Source organism: Chlamydotis macqueenii, chromosome 6 (assembly GCF_036417535.1).
Source record: "Chlamydotis macqueenii isolate bChlMac1 chromosome 6, bChlMac1.mat, whole genome shotgun sequence".
NCBI lineage: Eukaryota > Metazoa > Chordata > Aves > Otidiformes > Otididae > Chlamydotis > Chlamydotis macqueenii.
In genome coordinates, this window is record NC_141561.1 from 25,611,683 (window position 1) to 25,636,903 (window position 25,221).

General features: G+C 35.1%; 1 protein-coding gene across 2 annotated transcripts in view; it reads right to left on the bottom strand.

The window, feature by feature from the left end:
• The window catches only part of SESTD1 (SEC14 and spectrin domain containing 1), a 57,916-nt gene that overhangs the window by 24,880 nt on the left and 7,815 nt on the right, over positions 1–25,221 (bottom strand). For both annotated transcript variants that reach the window (XM_086751420.1, XM_086751421.1), the window contains exons 4-7: positions 20,209–20,288; positions 14,150–14,258; positions 10,498–10,588; positions 8,018–8,131 (exon numbers count right to left, since the gene is read on the bottom strand). In XM_086751420.1, coding sequence (XP_086607546.1) covers positions 8,018–8,131; positions 10,498–10,588; positions 14,150–14,258; positions 20,209–20,263 — 369 coding nt within the window. In that variant the 5' untranslated portion in view covers positions 20,264–20,288. The remainder of the gene's footprint in view (positions 1–8,017; positions 8,132–10,497; positions 10,589–14,149; positions 14,259–20,208; positions 20,289–25,221) is intronic.

Below are 25,221 nucleotides of genomic sequence, written 5' to 3' on the forward strand. Positions count from 1 at the left end.
AAGGACCTGAGAAGTCATGTTAAGTGTGTCCAGCACAGATATTTCTGTGATTCAGAGAAAGTGACCCTTTTACTGCTAAATGTTTAAATGCAGTATGGCTGGTTGGAATTAACATGGGTCTAAGGTAATTTTGATATGCACTGTGTACCTCATGCATAATCCTGTAAGAGCATCCGCTGTATCACCTTGTCTACTTACAATAGGAGAAAGAAATATGTTTCTTGGATATCTGTTTTCTTTGTGGTAATGGATTCTTCTTAAGTCATACACTACATGATCTATTTTTAGTGAATATAATAGCAGGATATCATGCTGCAAAGCACTCAGTATTTTTATCACTCTTGCAGTACTTCCAGTTCCAGAGGTGAGTTTGTGCCATAAAAGTTAAGTGTCTGCATTTACGGTGCAAATATGCTCAGCAAGGGTTGGATCAACCATACTCTTTCCACAAGTAGTTAAAAATCAAATCTTAGTATGCTTAAAAGCCCGAGCCATTCGCCCAGAAGACAAATCTATTTCATCAACTACTTCAGGAAATAAAGGAAAGCACAGGTTCCCTGCTAGTCAGAAGACGAAATTTTTCCTTTCATTTCTGTATTCTAGAAGCTCCTGACTGAGCCTTATTCATATAAACCTAATCCAAAAGTTGGCAGCACAGGTTGCTTTGATGCATGATATGCTAAGACTGGAATAATTCCTGTGGAAAAATCTCTCTATGGAAGTAGACATATTGGCAATGTATAGTAAGAGAGAATGGAAAAAAAAAAAAAAAAAAAAAAAGAAAAAAAAAAAGAAAAAGGTTTTGAGAACCGATCAGATCATGCACATATTCTTGCAGAAGACAAGAAAATTTGGAGAGAACCAAGTGGAAAGAACTTTCTACTTCTAGTCCAGCTTCATGTTCCTGCAAACACTGGAAGACAGAAAACCCATCCTAAATTTACAGGTTTTCTCCTTAAAATTACTTCAAGGGTTTTGTCTTCCACTACTTCAGGATAGTTCAAACCTGTTTAGATCATTAAACCCATTTGATATGCCATGTCATTGGATGAAAATGCTATGTTTCTGAGATGGATTTTGAGATCAAAAGCCATTCAAATCAACCACCATTGGTCATCTTTAAAAACTGTGTGCAGAGCTTGGGCAGTTTCCAGCCTTGGAAGTTCTTAGAGGCCCAAATGGATAAAGCATAGAGTAACCTGGTCTAATCTCACAGATGACCCTGCTTTGGTCAGGAGGTTGGACTAGAGACCTCCAGAGGTCCCTTCCAGTTGGAATTACTCTGTGATTTTTCAATTCTTACAACTAAAGAATCCAGAGTAATTCCAAAGAAATGGTTTAATAGTTAATGTACAGAAACATTTTCCAGCAATACTCAGCAAATATAGGCTATTCTCTTGTATTCTTAATGGCATGTAGCTGCCATAAATGGAATTAGCTGCTAGTTTCTTTAAGTAATGCCAGTAACCAGCCCAAACCCCAGATGGAATCTAGGTTCACGAATAATAAAACCTTTGTTCTTCCTCTTTTCGGCACACATTTATATTTTAGGTCATTTTTACATTCTTAAAAAAGGAGAAAATTAATTTACTCAATCAGGACATTTTGGTATGGGAACGAAATAAATAGGGCACCTGGTTCACATCACTGAAATACTGATTCTAAAAAAAAAAAAAAAAAAAAACAAATAGCCTGAAGAAAAGGATGGACTGCATTGAGGCCACTTATTTCTGTGTTTTGGGGGTTTTTTTTGACTGAGATCCTCCTGGAAGGAAAGTAGGCAAGGGACATGCTTTACCAACTTGTACCAGGGAAGCATTTAAAAAAAAAAAAAAAAAAAAAAAAAAAAATTTCTCCTGCAAAGCAAAACCTGCCTTTAACAAATATTAGCTATATAAGAAAATAATCCTCCAACAAAAAAAACAAACCCATCCCACAAGTGACATTTGGTCAAAGAACATAAATTTCTTTTGCATCTTATTAGAAAAAATTTTAAAAAGAAAAACATCCACCTCAATATTAAACCCTGTTGTAACTTAAGACATTGCTCCAAAACATTTTCTAAGTTTTTTTTTTAAAAAAAAAAAACAAAAAAAAACCAAACAAACCAAAAACTGTTTCTTTCTTAAACTGTTTATTGACTTTTCACTGGGATAACTGCAGAACTTCTGTCTAAAGATTTCAAAAAGTAAACATTTTTATTTTTGACAACGTGGTGGCAAAATGGAGATTCCTGAACAGAATTTACCTCTAATTCGAGATCTAGACTAGTGGCAGTGCTACTGTAATACCCTCCATATGCTTTAAATTAGTTATTTTGATACTTCTAGGCGTTAAAAGTGCAATTTGCCTCTGAAGCTTCTGAAATACTGTTTTAATCAGCTACTACAGCTTAATAGTCCATAAGAATATAGACCGAGAGCCAAAGAAAAAAAAAAAAAAATGTTGAAAAACAGTAGGTGTGATGTTGCACAGGGAGAAGATAAGACACTTCTCTTTTAAAGATATGAATTCTACTTTAAGTTCAGCACCTATAGTACACAAACTTTTGCTGTCACAGATTCCTAAAACTTTTGGACAGCAGACTATAGTTGGATGTTAAAGTGAACAGCTTAAATTTCCCATGGGAGAAATTAATAGATCTGGACAGATAGTAAGACAGAAAAGGAAGTGTAAATTATTTAATTCTTACATCTTTGCTTCCCTCCCGACTTGATCCACCTACTTCCAACAACTGTGACAGCTAATAAGGTGACAGTGGTACTAGGTTTCAAATATGTTCTGTTTGCTACCGACCAGAGTCCCTATCATCATCACCTGTACTTAGTTCTTTTTAAAACCTAGAAAGTCACAGAAGCTCCCATCATTGCTCTACTCTAATCAGCAAACTTGCTTTGTACACTATTGGACTGCTAAGACATTGTCAAAGCCTTTGCAGAAATACATTAGCACTTTGAGAAAAGTAAAAGTGCAGTATTTTTAATAAAATCAAAACAACCTTTTAAAGACCTGCCAAACAAAGCAAAACAAACTAAACACGTACTGCAAAGGCTTGTGCTTCAACTGCAAAATTCCCTCATTTCTCAGGAGTGAGATCACTTATTATTTCTAGTAACACGACGCTGACCCATGCAACAAGGCCACTGACGTGAGTCTTTCATAATATGAGAGCTTTCGATACTGACTGTACAAAGCTGATCTATTTCATTTGCTAGTTTTTGCAATTATTTTCACTGATCATCTGCAATGAGATAGAGGCAGATATCAAGATCAGAGGGGAATTCAGGCTGTTCAATAGGACATGTAACAGTGCCCCCAAAGTGTTAAAAACATCCAGGTGAACAAACTTTCTCGAGGGAAGAAATGAAACAGCTCTTCAATATGAATGTCACAGAGTCAAACCTAGAAGTGACTAGAAAACAAGATGGTATGAAATTTCAGTAGCAAGGCAGTTTTTTAGTGTGTAATATCACAGCAGATACAGTACTGGATCTATAAATGAGCAGTTACTTTCCAAAAGAGCACAACACACATGTCCCTTGAGAATACGAAATGTAAGTGAAAACTAAGCATATGATCTTCTGAGAGAAGTAAATATCTGTATTAAGCTGCATTGCTTGATACCATTGAGTAATACATTCCAGTTCTGGGATAAGTTAAGAAAAAACTTCTAAACAAATTGGATGGTAATATTCTACATCTGTCAGAGCAAAAACTTTATACTGGGAAATAGGTACAGAAGCATAGTAAGGGTACTAAATCCTATTTTTCATCTCAGAAGTAACAAGGTCTTAAAATCAGATTTCATTTAAAAGAATAATTAGTGTAATCTCTTAGAAAAATATTTATTGTTAAATGACATTTACACAACACTGTAAACGTAAAAATACACTAAATTTCACAGAACAGAAAAAAGCCAATCCTGACAAAATAATTTATGAAAAAAAAAAAAAGAGAAAATTCATTCCTTATACGTATCTATACTGCATCTGATTTGGTAGTCTGGTTTTGGGATTTGTTGGGGTTTTTTTTGGTTGGTGGCTTCCCCCCTGCCCCCCCTTTCAAATAACCTAATATCCAACAACCCAAAAATCTGATCAAGTTCACAAGTTCAAGTTCTTCTTCAACCTGGTTGATAGGTACGAAAAACTGAATTTTGATAAAGTCCTTTAGGCTCAATACTAAAGCTGTTTTCTCAGTGGATTGATTCTTGATGATTTGTTATGCCAACAGTTTAAATATCCAAACAGCTTTGGAAAAATATAGGGAAAGCTTCAATAAACAAGGCAGAGATTTTGTGACAATAAACTTTGCAATTCAGCCTGTGCAGAGATCCAAAATGAAGAACGCCTATGTTCATTTTTCACACTACACTGATGACAGCTTTTAAATAAAAACAGAAACTTTTTTTTTTTAATTAAGTGTGAATCCTGATTGTTTTCTAAAGCATAAAGCATGATTAGATTCATCTTTGGCTTCCCCCCCCCCCCCCCCCCCCCCCCTTTTAATTTAGCTGTGCTTATTGTCCAGCAAACTAAGCTGCTGGAAAAACTTAAATAGGGCCTCAACTATTCTGGTAATTTTTCAAGAACAACTATGGCACTTTCAACAGACAAAACATAGCTGCCGATATATCTGAACTGACAGTGACTCACTGTCACGGAATTGTAAAGCAAAGACTTCTTCTCAAGTAGGAGAATAATCATATTGTTTGATGACAAATACTATTTTAATCCATTTTTTGAAGACTGTTTGATTAACCACTGAGGAGGAATATGGAACACTAATCTATACAATGATCATTTGCTTTAACATTACACGGAGAAACACAAGTTACATACTTATCTGGCCAGTATCACACAGAAATCTGGCATACTAGAAACTCAAAAGCAGCTAGCAGAATCTAGATGTACACTAGACTGTCAACTCCGCTCCCAGTAACTGTCTCCTTCACTTTCAAGTACTAACAGTTTTGCCCATTCGTTCACCTTTCCCTCCAGGGCTCATAATAATTAGCACATTATCTTTTTTCCATCCAGAGAAGAGACTAATAGGCACTCACAATTTGTTATTTTCCAACACACCCTTCTTCAGGACTCAATTTAGAACATGACGTAAACATAAGCTTACGTACTCCAGCTCCATGAGGACAATTCCCTGATTTGGCCCAGGTTTTTAAAAGAAAGGATTTATCACCTCAGATTTTAAAACAGTGGCAGAGATACATGCAGATTAAATGAGAGATGCATTTAAATAAACATCATTTTGATTTAAAAAAATTGGAACTCCTATATGCATTTTTGGGAGAGTCCATGAAAGCTACTGGATTTGGTGCTTCAGGAATAAGGACATGCACTTCTACTCAGCTCAATCAGCCCACCTCGTTATACTAATCCACCTAAGTAGCCTTTTGATCTCAGTTCTCACATTTACTTCCAGTGCTTTGCAACTCATCTGCACATCTCACTCTGAAGCAGAGGATCCCTGCCTTTGAAGGGAAAGGAAGGCATTGTGAATAATGACTTCATATGGCAACATTAAGCAAAGTATTAAAAACAGATCAGGTACCTGGAAATAGGAGGTAGATGTGATGGCCCATTAGAAAGTAGAAGTCACAGTTATATAGTATTTACTTCAAATAAAATTAGATTACACTCAAGTGAAGAAAAAGATTTCATACTTTCATTTAAATTTTTAGATCATATTTATTTAACTGGTGCAAAAGCAGTCCTGGATTTTCCTAATAGTTATGCAAATCGAACCCACGATCCAAAACACAAGTTGGGTGTTGCTTTGTTTTTACTGCCAGTAATATACAATTACGCAGCTAGAGATTTGTGCGTGAGTTAGAGGCTTCCGTAGTCTTATCAGTGCTCTGCACTCATATCAGGAATAGAGCAAAGACATGCTACTGCTTCTAATATAAAAATTATTTGGAGCACAGAGAAGGTGGATAATATTTATAGAGCCAGTTTTCCTAATCACAATCAAGTAACAGATAATCAAGAGTTAATGAACAGTGAAGAACAAAGGCTTGCCTAATATCAAAGGTGATTCCTCATTATCTGGGAAAGCACAGGGTTTTTCCTATTGTTCTCTCAGCTTTCCCTGTCCTTTCATGAAGAATAACATTTAAGAATAAGAGTTGCTGCCGCGAAAAAAAATAAATACGTACAAAAAACCCAAGGAAGTGCAAAAAAAACCAAGCAAAAGCCATGAGCTAGGATGATATCACACAGTCTCTTTATAAACATCTATAGCAACTCTCTATCAACAGCTGCTCATTATCCAGCCTCAGACAGAGGACAACTGCCCCAAAGCTGATGGTAGCCCCTCATGCAAGCAAGCAGTCTCACCTTGTTTCCAGTGCTTCTAAATTAGGCGGAAGGGAAACTTAAGAGCAAAGATCTATCAACCAAAATGACAATTCAGCAACTACCTGTTACTATCCTCCACTCATACAAACTTCTGATCTGCCTATGCATCAAGCCAAGATACAAGGAGCCATTAGGGAACAAATCTGAAGTTTTCCTCCTGCCTGGGAAGCAGCTGCTGGGTTTTAATGCTGTGATTATTTTTCCTTCTAAAATGATACATCACTGACTACTGTTCTTGCAATAGACGGATTTTGATATATGTTTGCATGAAATGCATCTCTAATCACTTTAATTATTTTCTTCTTCCTAAAACTTCAGAACTATTAATTTAAGAGAATCTTGGATCAAAATTTCAGGTCAGGGAGGAACACTAACATTTCAGTAATGAAAAAAAGTTTAGAAATAGAAAACAAAAGGTTAGTTACAGAGCTCCAATGGCCTATGCCAACAATGCCAACATCATCAGCAGAGAACACGCTTCATAAAATTACTAAGCTTACTAAATTTCATTACAGAATTATCATTAAATGACTGTTAGCCAATCCTTAAAGTCAAACAAAAAAATAATTTTATTATCATAGCCATGTAAGTTATCTCTGCATATTTTCCATAGGTTTTCTTCTTATTTCTCTAGAAATAGATTCTAGCTGAGTCATATCAAAGAAAAAACCCAAGAAGAATCTTCTAGAGGATTTATTTCCAAACAGAAAATATCATGATGTATACAGTAATGACGACTGTATGAAACTCTTTGACAAAACAACTTCAGAGGCTTCCTGAACCTGTCCAAGGACCGTATTAACAGCTATGCAGATAGGAAAAGAGTCTAAACCAAACAGTAGGGACTGCTAAAGAGTGGGGCTCACCTTTATTAGTGCCACTCTCTGGACTTTGGTGTTTACCTTATGTCCCTTAAACATCTGTGTAAAACTGAACATTGCAAACTTAAGTTACTTTCTAAACACAAGCTCTTAAATCATCCTTTTGAGTACAGATGGCTACTTTATAAAACGTGGACACCACCATATTCATGTCTTTTTCTTTTGATAATCATGTTTTTTATTAAGAAGCTATGATTGAGCTGCTACGTGCTGAACTTCAAGATGGAAATATACCTTGACCACACCTCCTTGCCAGTCCCCTCAAGAGATTCAGGTGAAGGGACAGACAGACACCTGTGAAACCCAAGAGCGTTTAACTGTAATGCAAGTCACAGGATTATCATAGTTGGAACAACTTCCAGTAGCAAAAGCAACAAGACCTTTGTCAAAATGGTTACTACTGATATACTGACACCATACGACATGCATCTCTACAGTCTATTACAGAAGAGTCATGAAAAAAATTCACACTGAACCGCGTACAACAGTTTCTTATTCAAAACATCCACAATATGTATCAAGAAGCTTTATTTTCTTGCTAAGCAAAGAACTAAATGCCACACATTTCTAATTTGAGACCTCCTTTATTTAATATTCTTATTAAAGAGGGAAAAAGTTAAAAGTCCTCAGTGGTTTGTAAAAGATATCCACAAAGCATCTGGAATATAACTACTTTTAAAGATATATTATTTTTCATTCAATTATTCTAGTATTTCAGAAATAGAATTTTTGACTGAAGTAGACAAATGCTCTACATACCTCAAAGCCAAGTCTATCTTTCTCTTTCCAAAAACAGAAATGTGTAACCTTCTTATCCCAAAATTCATCTGGCTTTACCACACAAACAAGTGACACCTCAGCTGGAACAACATTCTGTAAAACAAATGAAAAAAAAGTAAGCAAAACATTCAAGATTAAACTTTCATTTACCACAGAACTGAATTTCACTTACATGTCATCATCTATTAAAAAACCTAAAATTTACAGACAGAAATTAACCTAAGTCTGCTGCATCTATGTCACATGTTGGCTCCATCTTGCTTTGTAGCAGACTGCGCTAAATTTCATAGCAAAATTGTGTCAGAACTGAAAAGAAAATGTAACCTGTTTACTCCCAGTCCTGAGGCCTAACCATTAATCCATGCTACAATTATAAAGAAAAACATGAATTATTGTCTAGACTTAATTTTTTCTACAGCATTTCATTTAAAAAAATGTTAAGAACAACAAAGCTTTCTACTAATGTAATTTGCTATGTAGAATGAAACAGTAATCATAAAGTTAGAAAAGAGTTGTATATTTTGTTATTAAAGCGTACCTCAAGAATATACCCTGTACTTAACTCTCTAGCATGTAATGCTTAGACTGGAATGAAAGGACTTTATATTAACATTTCAGCATATTAATTCATAAAGCTATTACCAGGAAAATTTTCCTCAGCCTAAACCAGTAATTCCATCTACCTAGTTGATTTTATGTTGTCACTTTGAATGTAGATCGAGGAACAGAGACTCTTGATTACTCCCAAGTCATCAGCTATAGCAATAAGCAACTGTTAGATAATCACAGTATTGACATAAAGGTGACACAATCTCAGGATTTCTCTTCAAATACCTTGTTTTATAAATAAATATATAATTCTGAATAAGTTAAATACATCCAACTCAAATCATAGCACTGAAAAAAAAAAGGTATTTCATTCTTGTGCCATTTTAATGAATACGCGAAAGCCATTTAAAAGTAGACAATATTTTTAACACAGTATTTTTAACACAGAAATGTCTCTGAGGACTTACCAGCACCTTTGAGAACTATGTGTGTCCAAGCAGAGAGAAATCTCAAGTAGTCAGCACAACTGACTAGTTTACATAAGAAAAACTTCTTTATTACTTTCTCCCCAAAAGACAGAGATGTGCAACTTATGCTTCTGCAGGCTTCACACTGGCAAGAAGTGTGCTGGCAGAAAGCCACTGAGCATGGGCAAATAGCTACCTTCCCCACACCAAGTGTCACAACTGCACATTAGCTGAAGAGAAACCTCAGTTAAGATCATAATATAATGGATCCAATTACTAGAAGTCTATTAATAGGAATGCCATCTTAGTCAAAAATAGGTGAAAGACACCTTGAAACAGACTTAAAAACCCAGGAGCAAAATGAGCCAGCAGGACAACAAAATGAATTATTCTTATTTGACACACTTTCTGAGTCTTCATCTAAGTCTGAGAGGAAAACTGCCCTGATAAAGAAAAGGCATCTGTGCAGTAGGAAAGGCACAGATGTTCTCTAACCTATTCAAAGTACTGTATCTTGCATTTTCTTTGAACATAGAGACCAGAAAATAAGCTATACTATTTAGCAGAAATAAGACTTTACTGTAACCCCACAGTTCTGAAAAGTTAAAATAATAAATTGTTATAAATTTAGAATCATAGAATGGTTAGGGTTGGAAGGGACCTTCAAAGGTCATCTAGTCCAACCCCCCTGCAAGGAGGGGGGACATCTCCAACCAGATGAGGTTGCTCAGAGCCCCGTCCAACCTGGCTTTGAATGTTTCCGGGGATGGGGCATCCACCACCTTTCTGGGCAACCTGTTCCAGTGTTCTATAACTCTCATTGTAAAAAAATTTTTCCTAATAGCCAATCTAAATCTATCCCCCTCTATTTTAAAACCATTACTCCTTGTCCTATCACAACAGGCCCTACTGAACAGCCTCTCCCCAACTCAATTGGGAATTAGCACTTTTTTTTTTTTCCATTCTCCTATGTTGTATAGCATTCAGAATATAATTTGTGACTGGAACTATTATATACAACAAAATCAACTACAGTAAATTCCAACGGAAACCAAGTAGTAGAGCATTTTGCATCAGAACCTGCTCAGCTGCAGTATCAGTGTGAATTGCTTCCCTGCAGACATTTGCACTACTCACAGCTGACGATATCAAGAGCATATTTCTGTATTTTTTAACTAAAACTCTGTCTTAGAAAAAGGTCTACAGTTGCGTTCTCAGCATTTAATGAATTTGTCCCTCACTTGAGTGAGGTAGATCATCAGCTTTTCAGATTGTTTCTTCATGCACAGAACTCTATCACAGAACCATATTTTTTATTTTAGAAGGCCATAAATTGTCTATTTCTCAATAAAGAAATTACTACCTCTACAATAACACAGCTATTGGGTTCATATCTATAAAAAAAAAAATCAGTCAACTATGAATGTATAAAAATTTATTTACCTGTAGCATTAACACAACTGTCTTTACCACATTCCATTGAGATTTTCTGCCATCCACTATCACGGTAAATCCTCTAGCTTTACACTTCTCACTAAAAGAAGAAAAACACTTAGGAAGAAAATAAAATTCATGAACAAGTGTCATATCACAATGACTCTGGATTTCAACTCTACCAAAAGATACAACTACATAGTTTTTAACTTTTAAAACTTATAAACCTTACGTTTACTCATTTAGAAATAACTTGAAATTTCAACGCTCAAACATATTATTAGATATTGCAAATTACAATTTTTAAGTAGCACTGAAGTGTATTTCATAATACAAGCATTTATTTAAGCCTTAGCAACTCTGAAATGGTTTCATAACCATGAACTTCATAAAATCTTCAGAAAGAAAAGGTCAATTTACAGTTTCATAAGGAAGACAAAGGGATGTCAGTTTTCACAAGGTTACTTGTGAATTGGTGCAGATTTGAGGATACAGTTACATATCACTTGATGCACGTCCAAGCAGAAAATCATCTAAAGGTGCTTAAATTTCTTTCCTAAACAAATGGAATAGAAATTGCAGTGCACAAAAAAGCTTCTACAAGGACGGGGGCTTTGCATATGGATCTACAAAACAGATTATTTTAGACTAACAATCTATTTTTCTTCCAATAAGGTTTCAGTCTTGTATACCTCAAAAAAACCTGCTGAAAGCAATTAGCTACCAAGCCAAAAATTCAAAAGTACTTCTGTTCAAGTATCAAACGGGAAAAAATAGTGAAAACTTTCCTCACTCTCTACGCATTCCCAAAGATCTCTCTGGCTTATTTCTAACTGAAATTGGCAACAAGGCGCTCACAACAACAGCTGTGCAGAGAGTTCAAATGGTGGCAGCAACATCTGGATGTCACCAATAGCTGGGAAGCATTGCATTCTCACAACCAGCACAGTAACAGCCAGAAGAGGACAAGGAAGTGAGCCCATAGTTTTTAGCATTAGTTACCAGATTAGATACCATGTCTCGGGCTGAAATATTTGCATCTGCCAAAGTTATAAGCAACTAAATCCCATAATAGTCACATGAGGTAGAAAAGCGTTATGGAATCTTTAACACCCAAATCTGCAATTACAAAACAAAGCCATTACTGTGATCTCCTTAGCTTACAAAAAAACAGAGCAACTTGCATGTAACAGTAAGCATTATGTTTCACACCTAGAAATTTAACTGTTATTTATTTCATGTTTATGCTGAGATTCATCAGGTATGGGTGGAAGACAAAATTATCTTGGAATTTAAAAAAATGGAAAAAAGGCACCTCACTAGCCAATTTACGAAAAAATAATTATAAAGTTGGCTGCCAATCCATACATACTTTTGGTTTCAAGGAAATTTTAAGATCACACACATGATATTTCTGGAAGCCCTCTGAGCATTCAAGGCTTTGTGCGTTCAATGTTTAATCAGAATGAAGTCAAAAGGCACGCTACCACTAGTGGTTTGTTTTTTTTTTTTAAGAACAAGATTAATGGTGTCACTATAGCATCTTGAGACATGGCTTCCTTAGGCTCACTGATATCTAGCAGCATCAGCAGCTGCTCTTCTTTACTACTAGACCTACTGAAGAAAAACACAAACACAAAATACTCAACCAACCAAATTCAAAAGTGAGCTAACACTTCTGAAAAGTTTAGTCAACACTCAAATATAAATGTTCGTACAAAAGTTTAAAAAAAAAAATCAGAAACAAAAAACAACATTTGGTGATTTGAGCCACAATACAGAGAACACAACAAAGGAAGCCAATTTCAGTATGCACAAACAATAGCATAACATCACTGCTTTTATTTTTCTTGGATTCTGAAAACACCTTCAGAATCCAAGAAAATCAAATAGCATTAAAGAAAGGCATAACAGTAGACTTCAAAAATAAAGAATAAGTTGTCTGAAGTCTTAGAAAAGCTTTACATACACACCTCCCCACTCCCCCCCAAATAAATTTTACCCAAGACACTATAAAGAGTTATGCGTCTCAAATTTTGGACACAGCTATCCATCAACACTAGAATGCATATTTCAAAACAGTTTAGTTACAACATATGGCATGTACAACTGAATTAAAAGTTAAACATATTAGGTTATCTTACACAGAACTTGGGGAAAAAGGTAACACTAATGTTTCTTGGACAGCTATCTGGGTTTGGGACAACATCCCTTCCCACACTCTTCCTTTATTCAAACACTATTCAGCAAGCCTTTCCAGAACAAAAAAAGAAAAGGCAAGCACTTAAGCCAAAAAGTTTGCATTTCCTAATAAAAAATAACATGCAAACAAAAACAACACTGATTTTTTCCATACTGCCACCATAAGACAGAGGCAATTTTTTCCATAGATGACAAACCGAATTTTAGATGTGGAAACACTGATATTTGCTTTCAAACAGATTTCTCAGTTTGTACAGAGTACAAAGAGTACTTTGGCTGAGTCTTCAGACAGTTATTTTTACACTAATATATGTAAAAACATACATCAGGATGAGACTGTGGAATAATTAATGCTTGCCAGAATAATGTCTGCATCTGTTCCATAAACACGGCCAAGTCCCTAAGTCTATGAGATGACTTCTGTGGATGACTAGTTGGGCTTATCATCACTTTACAAAAGACGACAAGCTGTTTGAAAAACTTTAACATTTTCATGACTAAAATGTTGTGCAACATACTCATATATCTGTTGATGTTTTACTTGTAAGCAACCTGAGTTTATTCTTTGCTTCTCTTTCCCTAATCAGAATTTTTTAAAACAGCCTTAAATAAATAAAACAAAAATAATAATAATAAAAAAAAAATCAGGCCATTTAATTTTGTTTTAAAAAACAATTACAGATTGCAATAAGCAAGCAAAGTACACTAAACAGTCTTTAGTCATACCATTGTTCTTCTGTTTCTTGAAGAGAAACTTAAAAGGGATACAGAAGTAAGTATTTATCTGAGAGGCTTCTTTTCTTTTTAAATCAGTGGCGCAAGAGAACAAAACAAAGCTATGATAAAGACCAATCCCTGGATCTTAAGGAAAAAATGCAGTTAACTAAGCTACGACCTAGAACTGTCACTATGCACAGAACTTAATCAACAATGATTTTACAGCAAGGTCTGGATGACAGGATACTCAAGTGGTCATTCAGCACATTTAAGCAGTATCTTAACTTTAAACATTTGAGTTGCTCACTAACGTCAGTAAGACTTCATGTATTTTTAGGCTCAGTGCACACTTAAGCACTACAAGCTACCAAGATTAGGCACATCGCAAAGAAAGAGGAGGAAGCTTTTTTACTTTGAGCAATGCTACCTTTGCAAGCTTAGAAGTTTCATTAAAATGGCTTGTTAACTTACATAGTAATTTAAGTGCACTGTCATTAAAAAGAAATTACTACATAAATTCCAAGAAAGGAGTAAGGAAATACACAAGGAAAAAAAAAAAAAAAAAAAAACAAAAAAACACATTGAGAAGTAAGTTTCTCATTCAGTCAGATCGTACCACATTTTAAACAAACGTTTATGTAAAATTCCCTTGGTACTGAAAGGTAAATAAAAAGCAAAAACAATAAAAAGATCCCTTCCACCACTGAAAAAGCAAGCCTGAACAGAATGCCTTTGAAATCACCTTGGGATACTTAGAAGGTAGTCCAGTGTGACACTCAGCTCATCCATACTCGTCTGCTCAAGGCATAATGGAATTGTCAGAATGAGGCCACTTCTTCTGTCCTTACCTCCTATTTCAAGGGGAAAAAGTCATTAGAAAGGTAATGTGACAGCTTTAAGGTAAAATAAATACTTCGCAATTAAATGGTCTCAAAATACATCATAAAATTAATCTTTAAAGTTGTTGTGAAAATCACAAGTGACATTCCATCTCTCAGTTACAAGGATTCATTCACCACTGATATTTAAGGCATCAGAGCATAAACCACATCTGTAGCTGCCATAGTCTTCATCTAGTACTTTCAACGTAAACAACACAAATCAAGTTTGCCAGGAGCATTATTTTTGCATATCTAGATTACATTACTAAAAATCATCTCTGAGACCTTCCACATGACCAGCATGTTGGAAACCTGGTAAGCTTCCAAGGTGAGCATGTACCCAACAGCTCCAACTAGAACACACCACCTTCTAGAAACATTGACTACACAAGGAGGATCCTGTAACACGTAGGCGGCTCATGGCACATACTCTAAATTGGTAGTTCATTCATGAAACACAGATAATTTCCAGACCTACTTACAAACACGTAACAGACCTACGTAACAGTCACCTCACAATTAAGATAAGTATTTCCAACTAGTTGCTTTAATCTTCCTATGTATTTTCAAACTCTTCTGGTAGAAGTTATACAAAAAATTTCAGCAACAAAAATACTGAAAGAGCTGGCCTCACGCTTTTATGTTTATTATGAGATACAGTAAGATCAAGTGTTAGGTGATGCTGATGTGCTGCATTTTAAGTATACTGTTCTACAACTGTGGTTTGGTTTTGACTACAACAAAGACTCTCAAGAAAGTAACTGGAAAGGTACTGTTTAACATAAATAAATAAATAAATCTATATATCTTTAAAGAAAGATGAAATTTTCTTTTCTGATCTTTCTTCTAAAAGATTAACTTTTGAATCACACAAGTAAGTCCAAATCCATTTTGGTTACTGGTTCAAGGTCCTTACTCATAGCTTAAATTGGAACTGAAGTCAAATCCACTAAACACAAGATCACATGAAAAATAAATACTGACATCTCCCTGAAAGGCTCAATCAGCAAATGCTGTAGAGTGAAGGAAGTCAAGTGTACAGCTGTCTCTTCTATTATCACTACATCTCCAAGTACAGGAGCATCACTGGTGATCTTTTGAAGACAGGAGGCTTTGAGATCAAAACATTTGTCCCTAAATGGCTGTTAACTCAGAGGATTAAATAAAAGGTGCAAAGGTAGCTATGACACATCCTCTCCACTTAAATTAGACCAAATCACCCAATTCATGTATTCATCATTTTGAGCACACCATCTTATTTTTTTCCTCTCTGTCCTTGAACTTTTCTAATGTCTACAACCAGCAAACAGAAAAGAGATCTTAATTTCAAAATGCAACCAAATATTTTGGTGGGTGGAACAGGAGAAGGTGGGAGGGGAATTCGCATGTGAAGTGAAGAACACTAGTGAATCCAAACATACTCCAAAAGGATTTACTGCTTGAGTTTCTAGCTTATTAACCATAACTTCAGTCACCTTAAAGTTTGAGGGTGTTGTTTTTTTTAAAAAAATCTTGAGTATTTTTTAAATTAATAACCATCTGTACATTAAATCAGTTTCAAATTAAGCTTTCCACAATCTGGTGTAGCTCAAAGCTTTTTCAATTTTATTCAATATTATTTTTAGATTGCGGTTTAATGTTTTAGCTATTTTATTAAAAACAAAACAAAACCACGGAGCCATTTAAGTACATGTAGGAGGCAGTTACTAAATAATTTTTTCTGTATTTTAGAAAAATTGTACAAAGGTAATGACAATCTCAGCTTTATTTGGGGTGAAAAAGAAACAGATTTCTATAACCTGAGAAAGAACATCTTTATTCTCAAACTATTTTCAGTGTGTTATTCACGTCGTTAAAGTCATCAAATCATGCTTTTGCTTCATAAAGTTAATTAATATTGGTAGAATCGAAGTTCTGTCTAACCAGTAAGAGCAACACTTTACAAAATAATAACAGCTGTGCAGAAATAAGACAAAGTGCACAAGCACAGCACACTAATGCTTGCAGATACATATACACACAGTGACATAATTTTAAAAGAATTGCCTCCATCCGTTAGAGATGCAGGCAAGATAATGAAAAAACACTGTGTGTTTACACAACATATGCTGGCATCTTAATTGCAATAGGTTTTTTCCTTGCTCCCAAAGCTGTGCAAACTCCCCAAAGAGTACTAAAGATCCACTGATACACATGTATTTTCCACATCTTCATAAAGGACCTACTGCTTTAAGTGGTCCATTGCAGTAGATGTATTCCCTTCCCTTTTTTGGGGGAGAGAACTGTTGCTGAAAAATAGTAATACGCATTTTAATAATTATATTTCTAAACAGAAGAATTAAAGAGTGGTGCTACATAAGAGAGGACAAATGCATAGAACCTTTCCGCAGAAACTAAGACGAAGTCACAGTTTAAAGTAACAGTAATTTACAGATTGTCCACACTTCTCTGTTTCTGAATGGCAGAAAGCCTGAAATTGGAGCGGGGAAGTGTGAGAAAAAGGAAGGAAAAATACCTCAATACTTTAAAAACTGGACATTTGGTCTCATCTGTACACTTGGAGTGAAAAACTAATTTCTCTCCACTTGCTACACTGCTTCATGGAGCCATATTGATTCAATGGTAGCTTGTTAGCTACTGTTTCTCAACAAGAATAAAATATTAAAATGAATAAAGAAGCTTTTCCTTAAGTATTCAGGCATCATTCTATCTTTCCTTATCCATAAAGGAAATACTCAGAGAAGGCAGGGTAGCAGTTTTCAGGAATATAGAAAATACATAGAAACTGAAGTTAGCAACAGCCAAGTTCAAAAATTGGTTATACATTGTAAAATGGAAGAACTATGAAAAATTACTGGAGTAGGGAAGCAAGAAAGCACTGTCACAAGTATTAATAAAAATTTAAAATAAACTGGACAGAATTTGGCAATCAAACTGAGTGAGCCTGTGACAGGAAGAGCAAAAACACAAGAGGTTATGAAGGTATTTCTACAAAGAACAGCAGAAGGATTGCCTTGAACCATCTTCAGGGTCCAAAATTCCATGAGCCATGGCAGCAGCTCAGGACTCTCCTGGATAAAGTATTTGTAAGAATCATATGTAAGGCTCCCTCATGAACTCATAAATGGAGCATTAAAGTTGTTCATTTTAATGAATATATACAAGGCTGAAGAAGAAGAGCTTGCAGAAAAATGTTTCTTGCATTTATAGCAAGTTAGTCTTACCATAGCTGATTCATAACTGAAAGGGACTTGTTCTGTTCAAAGTTACTTCCGGATTCATTCACCAGCACCCAACAAAAGTAGTCAACTCTTAATAATAATAGTTCATTTTTTGTTTACACAGACTTGAAAGACTCCAGTGTTGAACAGGGTCTTATTAACTAAAGTTTAGAACTGGCACTTGAAGCCGACTCATGCAAGATACCAGACACACAGGAATTCTCAATTTTATACCTGAATTTAAACAGCATTTGCTGAACTGACTAAAAAAAAAAAACAAACCACCACAAACCAAACAAAAAAAACCCAAACAATAATCTCTTGACATTTCATAAAAAGACTACAATAATTTTCAAAATTATTCAGTTGCATGACAAATCATCTTGTATAACAACTGAAGGGTTTTTTCCCCTTGTAAACACTACTGGAAGAGACTCAAACAACTGTATTCTGACTCCACTGGGATTCTTGTGCAGCTTTCTTGCACTGAAGTATATACAGATGAGGTAAATATTCTGTCAGCTTGCCAGAGCCCAAAACAAGAACAAGGTAGGAGTAATCACTGATTTTCTTCCTCGGTGAAAAATGACAGCCAGTCATTTATGCAAAAGATATCTTCATCCATCTAAGAATCATTTTAACTCAAAACTGTATTTTTAAGGGAAATACTGAAAAAAAAATAATGCGGCTTTAAAGGAATAATACCTGAAGTTACCAGTTAAAAGGTGATAGCTATCATGAATGTAGTCTATCATTTTCCAATACTAACACACTGGGCAATAAGAATTATTTAATTAAACAGTAAAGTAAGCTGTTCTCTGATCTTGATTGTATTATTTGTAACTCCTTGCTATAAATTAGAGATTGTATAAATATTTACCACCATCTTTAGAATATAATGTTTAGTGAGATAAACCCAAATCACTTTGTGATTTTAGGTATGGCAAACACCACCTCCTCGTCTTACAAAAAAGCACTACACACAGACTGAGTCTTCAGGCTTAGAATTAAGCCTAAAAAATAAAATCAGGGGAAATTAACTTGATGTGTATTGTAACTCAGTAGAAATGGTGTAGTTTATAAACTGAACACACACTTAAGTTAAGGAAAGCAGCTAAGAGCATCACAAAAAAAAACTAAATTCATTTTGCGGTTGTTCAGGATTTTTGCCAAGTCAGTAGCTTACCTTTTTTTCCCCTGCTATTTGTAATGACCTTCCAACACGGAAGCTACAGAGCCATGAATTACAAATCTCAGGAGACACTGCTCCATTAGAAACCATTCTGTTTTACCTCCAGAAAAAGAAGGCAGGGCCAACATTATTTGTATCAATTTAACTAAAAAAAACTACAAAAGATTTCAACATATAAACACTGAAGAACATTTTCCTAAAACATTATTTTTCTGATTATGTTTTTAAATCATTAATATGTTTTTATTTATGAAACTATATGAAATAAAATTGCTTCAAAGAGACATGATGAACTGATTTCTCTGTCATGTTCCTTTACTTTTACACTGAAGAATGCCTAAAAGAACTACTGCCCGAATCTTTACCATTCATTAAATTAAAGCATCTATTAATACTACACAGTTCAAAAAAGGTCAAACCTACTCAGAAATATGTAGGTTCAAAAAGGTTGCTAGCATTTAAATTACTTTCCACTAAGAACATCTATATTTCGAAATGCATCAGGCAGCTTTAATAGCAAATTGAAAATGCACTCTAGTAAATGAGAACTTCCCCTTGTGGTATAATGCTAAACAACCAACACACTATGCATCTGCCATTACTACAGAAGAAACTGCTCACCATCCTAGACTTCAATGTAAGTTTTGGGGTTTGTTTGTTTGTTTTTAAACAGGAATTGTTTGATTTGCAATTGCTGGGGACAGTGGGCAAATTCAAAGCAAAACAAGGTCTATTATCAAGGAGCAGGTTTCACTTCTCAAGTGACTGGAGCAGGCTAAAGTAGCCTAGCTAAAATAAACTACAGCAGAAAAATATTTATTTATGGCAAAGCTTGTCAATTTGTGAAGTTGAGGAGTGCTCTGCAAGTTATCTACCTACCCTAGAGTAGACATTCAAACACCAAGAACTAACACAGCTATCTATGACAGCACTGAAATCAGCAAGAGAATGTCATTCACCATTTTAAGCATTCCCTTTTATCTCTGGCATGGTGAGGAGAGAAAGTTACCTTCAAGATTCAAGAAGCTTTAATAAATACAGCAATTATTTCAGCCTTGCCTGAATTAACTACTTGGCAAGAACCAAAACACTGCAACGCATGGCTAATTCTGCTTCCATCCATTTCTATGCTGGGGAAAAGACAAAGGTGAAAAGGAAGGAAAAAAATTTCAAAGAAAACTGAAACTATTCACTCTGTACTTCTAAAACCACATAAAAAAAAACAACTAGAAAGGATTATTCTTGGATGCCTGCTAAATTATCATTCTTTTATATATGGACTAAAACTTCATGACATCAATTTTGTGGAGTTGAGTTACAGGCTGTAGTTAAAACACGGGCTAAATGCCAATGGTAACAGCTTGCTTACTATATTAAAAGTTTCAGAGATCCTTTTGAAATATGACAAAGTGCTAACCTACAATATACTTCTGTTAAATACATCCAGCAAATATAAGTAATCAACCTAAAAATCCCAGGAATCAACTGAGGAAAACAGAAACTGTACCTGAAAGAAAAGCCAATTTTTTCTTCAGAATGGGTAATATTACTGAAGCTTCCATTCTACTTCTGATAATTTTCACAGCTCTGAAACACAAGAAGTTAAAATTGTCAAGGATGGGAAATCAATTACAACATTTTGCTAAAATGAGCACTGGCCAAAACACTTCTGTACTCTTTCTGAAGGAAGCACAGAACACTATAACCAAAATCCAAAGTATTATAAAAACTGAAGAAAAAACATTATCATATGCATTTTTCCATGTAAATCTTTAATTAAATATTTATTCCCCTCACCACAAGGAAGAAAAAAAAAAAAAAAAAGCCCAAAGCAGAATCTTCACCAAGGACACTGAAATATTTATATAAGTCATGTATATACACACACACACATATATGTATTTTAAAATAAATAAATAAAAGTCCTATTTCCCAAACCCATTGAACTACAATTAATACAGGTAGATCATCTGTTTGCTCAGTCATTCAGACATAAAATAAGTGTAAATAAAATTACACTTTTGCATAGTCTGCCTTATATTACCAGGAATATAGTAATTATTTAAATACATTATGCTGCATCTATGTCAGGACACTGCCATTACCCTGCCACTAGTAGGTCTTCAATTAAAAAAACCAAACATCCGACAGCTAGAATAAGTATGTCTATCCCTTAGCTGGAAATGCTTCTCCTGCTTTTGTCTCCAAATCCCTTCCTGGCCTCATCCTATTTTTATTGCATTATGAACTGCAATTCACTGTGATTGAGCCTCTGTTTTTTATTGACAAATCAACAGGATGCTTGACCTGCAACCTCCTCTTCCAGCCTACACAAAGTAGCAACTGGCATTTGCTTGTCAATATTTGAGTTCATACTTGCACAAACCAATCCATATAATAAAAACCAAACTAATTCTGCACAGAAATACACGATTCAAGATATGCACCAGTATCCAGTCAAAATAAAAAACAGATTTTTTTTTTTTTTTTTTTTTAATTCCAAGCACAGGGCTTCAGACTGCAAACTCCAGTTCCCTATTTGGAGACTTCAGCATTCATGCACACAAACAGAACTTTTCCTGTGGGTGAGGAGTTAACGGAATCAAAACTATAAGTGATCTAGGAGAAAGAAGAAGAAAAAAAAACCAAAACAAACAAACAAACAAAAAAACCCAAAGAACTCCAAATAAAGACCCTGAGGTAAAACAGAAGTTATTCCTTTTCTCGTTAAAACAATGAGTTTCATTAAAAACAAAAAAAAAAAAATGCAGAATTATTCTTTCTATTATGAAACAAAAATAACATTTCAACAACTTTTTTACTGTCCTTCCCTGTTCTAATCTGTAATGCTTCACAATATCCAATCCTACCTCTTATCCCAAAATTTCCATATTTAAAGTGTCATTTTTGGCAAGTATATAAAATATACATTTCCCACATTACAGAAGGAAACAAACAAATTTCAGTTCTTTCAGGAAACTGAGTCCCAAGACAGCCTGCACTTTAAACAATTACTCAAATAAGCATCCTACTAAAGTTTCCTGTATGCTTCCGACATATTGGTAGGTTATTTGTTGCATAAAATGCAAAACTCAAGAATGACTCAGGCAGTCTTTTTTTGTCACTCAAACACCATGCTCAAATCACCCTGTGTAAACTATTTAACTTTGGTAGTATTCTTTTTTTTCTTAAGATGTGAAATGTGGATCTGGTAATGATTTTTCCCTCTCCTCTCCAACTTATATTTCAAAATTATTACAAATGGCTCTTTATTGTAGTCAATGAAGAAAGCCCAAACCTAAACACACACGCACACACACACACTTAATTACCTTCGTACTTTCACATATTGACAAAAGTTTGCATCAGCTTATTGACTCTAGCAAACATGTTTCTTTGCTGTTGTGAAAAGATCAATTTATTTAATATGAAAGCACTGTCTGGCTTTCTGCCACAATAGTGGCACTGTCCATGGATCAAAATAGTTCTTTTGTTCGGTATTTCCTGGAACTGAAGGAAGCCTTCTGTTCATTCTGAGTGGAGGGAGGTGAGTCAGAACAATTGCTGGTAATTTTGAACACCTAGCCTTTGTTCCAGAAACTCCTGAAGTTTTCAATTACCTCTCTTCTGTGCTCTTTGATGTGCTCTATCCAGAAGAAAACTCTCACTAGAGCAGCTTATCAGAACATACCAGAAAAAAAAAAAATATCTTCAGGTTTAAAAATAAGGTTTAACACCCTTCTCTATCTTTAACACTCCAGAGAATCTCAGGATGAATTAAACCGAAGGTATTTTTTTAAAATTGGAAAGTAAAACAACTTCAAGAGAGCTGGCGTCTGCTTTCCACTGGGAGCTATCAAAGGTGTTTTAATAAGGTACGCTGCTAAAAAGCGGATAAGTATATTTAGACCTACAAATAAAACAAAGTCTTTTAAACCTGTTCAGAGGAAGAAAAAACAACAGGCTCTTAAACTGGCCATCAAGCTCTCAATTCAGAATGAGGAAATAATGATATGATGCTCAACATTATACCATGATGTAGCTGGAAGAAACGGACCTAGTGTCTATTCATCAATAAAAAAGGCATTTGGACTCATTATATAGAAAAACACTACAGAAGAAAAACAAGAGCACTGAAGAGAACAGATTTCACTTGGGGGAAAGTGAAATACTTCAAGAAGCTGCATCTTATCACTTCCAAAACAAGACACAGCATTTATGTGCTCAAATTTTACAGATATGAAACAAGTTAAAGAGGTGAATTCTGTTTGCTGAATTTCAAGACCAACCTAGAGTGCTGCATGCCCTGCAATCTACTTTGCCAATTAAAATACCATATGCTAAGCTGTAAAACGTGTGTATACAGGAAATATGCTAAAGAAAAGAACTACAATGAAGAACCTCAATGAACTTGTTTAGAACGACCCAGGCTTTCAAGTTTTCAACACCAATGTTAATCTCCAACAATGCATTCATTCTTTTGAAGATTTCCACAGAAGAGTGGCAAGACTAAATCCACATAATATTTGTATTTAAAACCTAAATATTTGAGATGTGTTCCAGTGAAACAGAAAACTCTTCCAACCTCCCCACCAAGTGGAAATGAATACTACTTATGGAGAAAATTCTCTTAAATACAAACTTCAATTAAATAGGTATACGTAATAGGGAGGATGGGAGCCTGAGGAGACAGTAAACAAATAGTAAAACAAATTACAGAACGGATGAAAACGTAAACAATATTTTAGGCTACACTCCAATGTGAAATCACATCATGACTTGGTAGGCTGCAACCCCTATCATTTCTGAGCTCTGGGAAGACTGTAAATTACATTGTTTTACTCAAAGTAATTTAAAACCCTAGAAGTTCTGTCAAAAAAAAAAAAAAAACAACAAACAAAAACACAAAAAGTCACAGAACCCCCACACGAGTACTTTCTTCATTCTTTCATCATGTATCAAGCAAGAGAGCATAGCTAGTTTGTTAAGCACAGGACTAAAAGTCAGGAAAAAAAAAAAGAATCTGGTTTCTATTCCTTGTTCTGCTATGAAATATAGATATGGCTTTCAGCAAGTCATTTATCCCTTCTATTCTTCATTCAGTCCCTCTATTTAATTCCCTTTTTACAAGAGTATTGTGATGTTTAATTCATTAATGTTTTTGAAGACTTCAGAGATTAGAAGGAACTCCACAGATCTGCCTATAAATAACCAAGCAGCAGATGGGTGGCTATATTGAAAACTCTAGCAGCTTGCAAGTCCAGGCACAAACAATAGCATAAGTAACAGACATTCTGAAATATTGGGGGGGCGGGGGGAAGAGGGGAAGAAAAGAAAAAAGAAATATAGGGTGAAATTCTTCTTTTTTTTTTTTTTTTAATCAACTTCTGAATTGCAGACCTTTAAAATTAACAGCTTCATTCCCTAAAGCCAGCATGCAAGTTTTTTCAGACACTTCAATCCACAAAGCATTATCCCATGATTTCCTTGGATCAGCTTAAAAAAAGTTCATGTCCCACAGAGAAATAAAATCCACATGCAAAAGAGACAGGAAGCTGAATATCACAATTATCTATGTAGATTATTATTCCACTTTCCTTTAAAGCTACATTGAAGGATGTAGTCTCTTGCACAGTTAAGTGGCACAAAGACAAAGAGAACATGAACAAAGGTGTTTCCAGGGCTGATACCCCAGGGCAATCTGAGCGGCATATCAAACCTGCCCAAAAAGTAGAAAAAGCCTGTAAGCATTCATTAGTTAATGCTGTCCTCAACTAAAGAGCACATGGAACTAGGTTATTCTGCTGGACAGTTTCAAAATAACAGTAAAACCTGCCAGATGAACATCAGCTTAGGTACTCAAGTGCAGTGTTTGGTTATTACTCTTTAACATATTATGAGCAGTACTAATAAATTTTTACCATGAGAGCACTTTAAGATCTCAGGAGAAAGGTAACTCCACATATTTAGGGAAGACCAAATAAAGTTTTTTGCTTTTTCAATAATTTTGTTCTTTTTATTTTCTTTCTGACTATCTGTAAAAACTATCCATAAAAAGGGGCATACTGTAGTTTTACATCATAGAATCACAGAACAGTTTGGGTTGGAAGATGAGCTCTAAAGGTCTGTAGTCCAACCCTCCTGCAAGGAACAGGGACATCTCCAACCAGATCAGGTTGCTCCAGTATTTCACCACCCTCATTGTAAAAGATTTCTTCCTTATATCTAGTCAGAATCTAATATCTTTCAGTTTAAAACCATTACCCCTTGTCCTATCACTACAGGCACTGGTAAAAAGTTTCTCCCCATCTTTCTTATAAGCCCCTTCTACGTATTGGAAGGCCGTTATAAGGTCTCCCCCGAGCCTCCTCTTCTCCAGGCTGAACAACCCCAACTCTCCCAGGCTGTCCTCACAGGAGAGGTACTCCAGCCTGATTATCATGCTTGACTTTCAAGTTGTACACAAAGAAAATATTCCTGATCTTCTATAACCTGGTAATTCACACTAAAGGATTAAGAA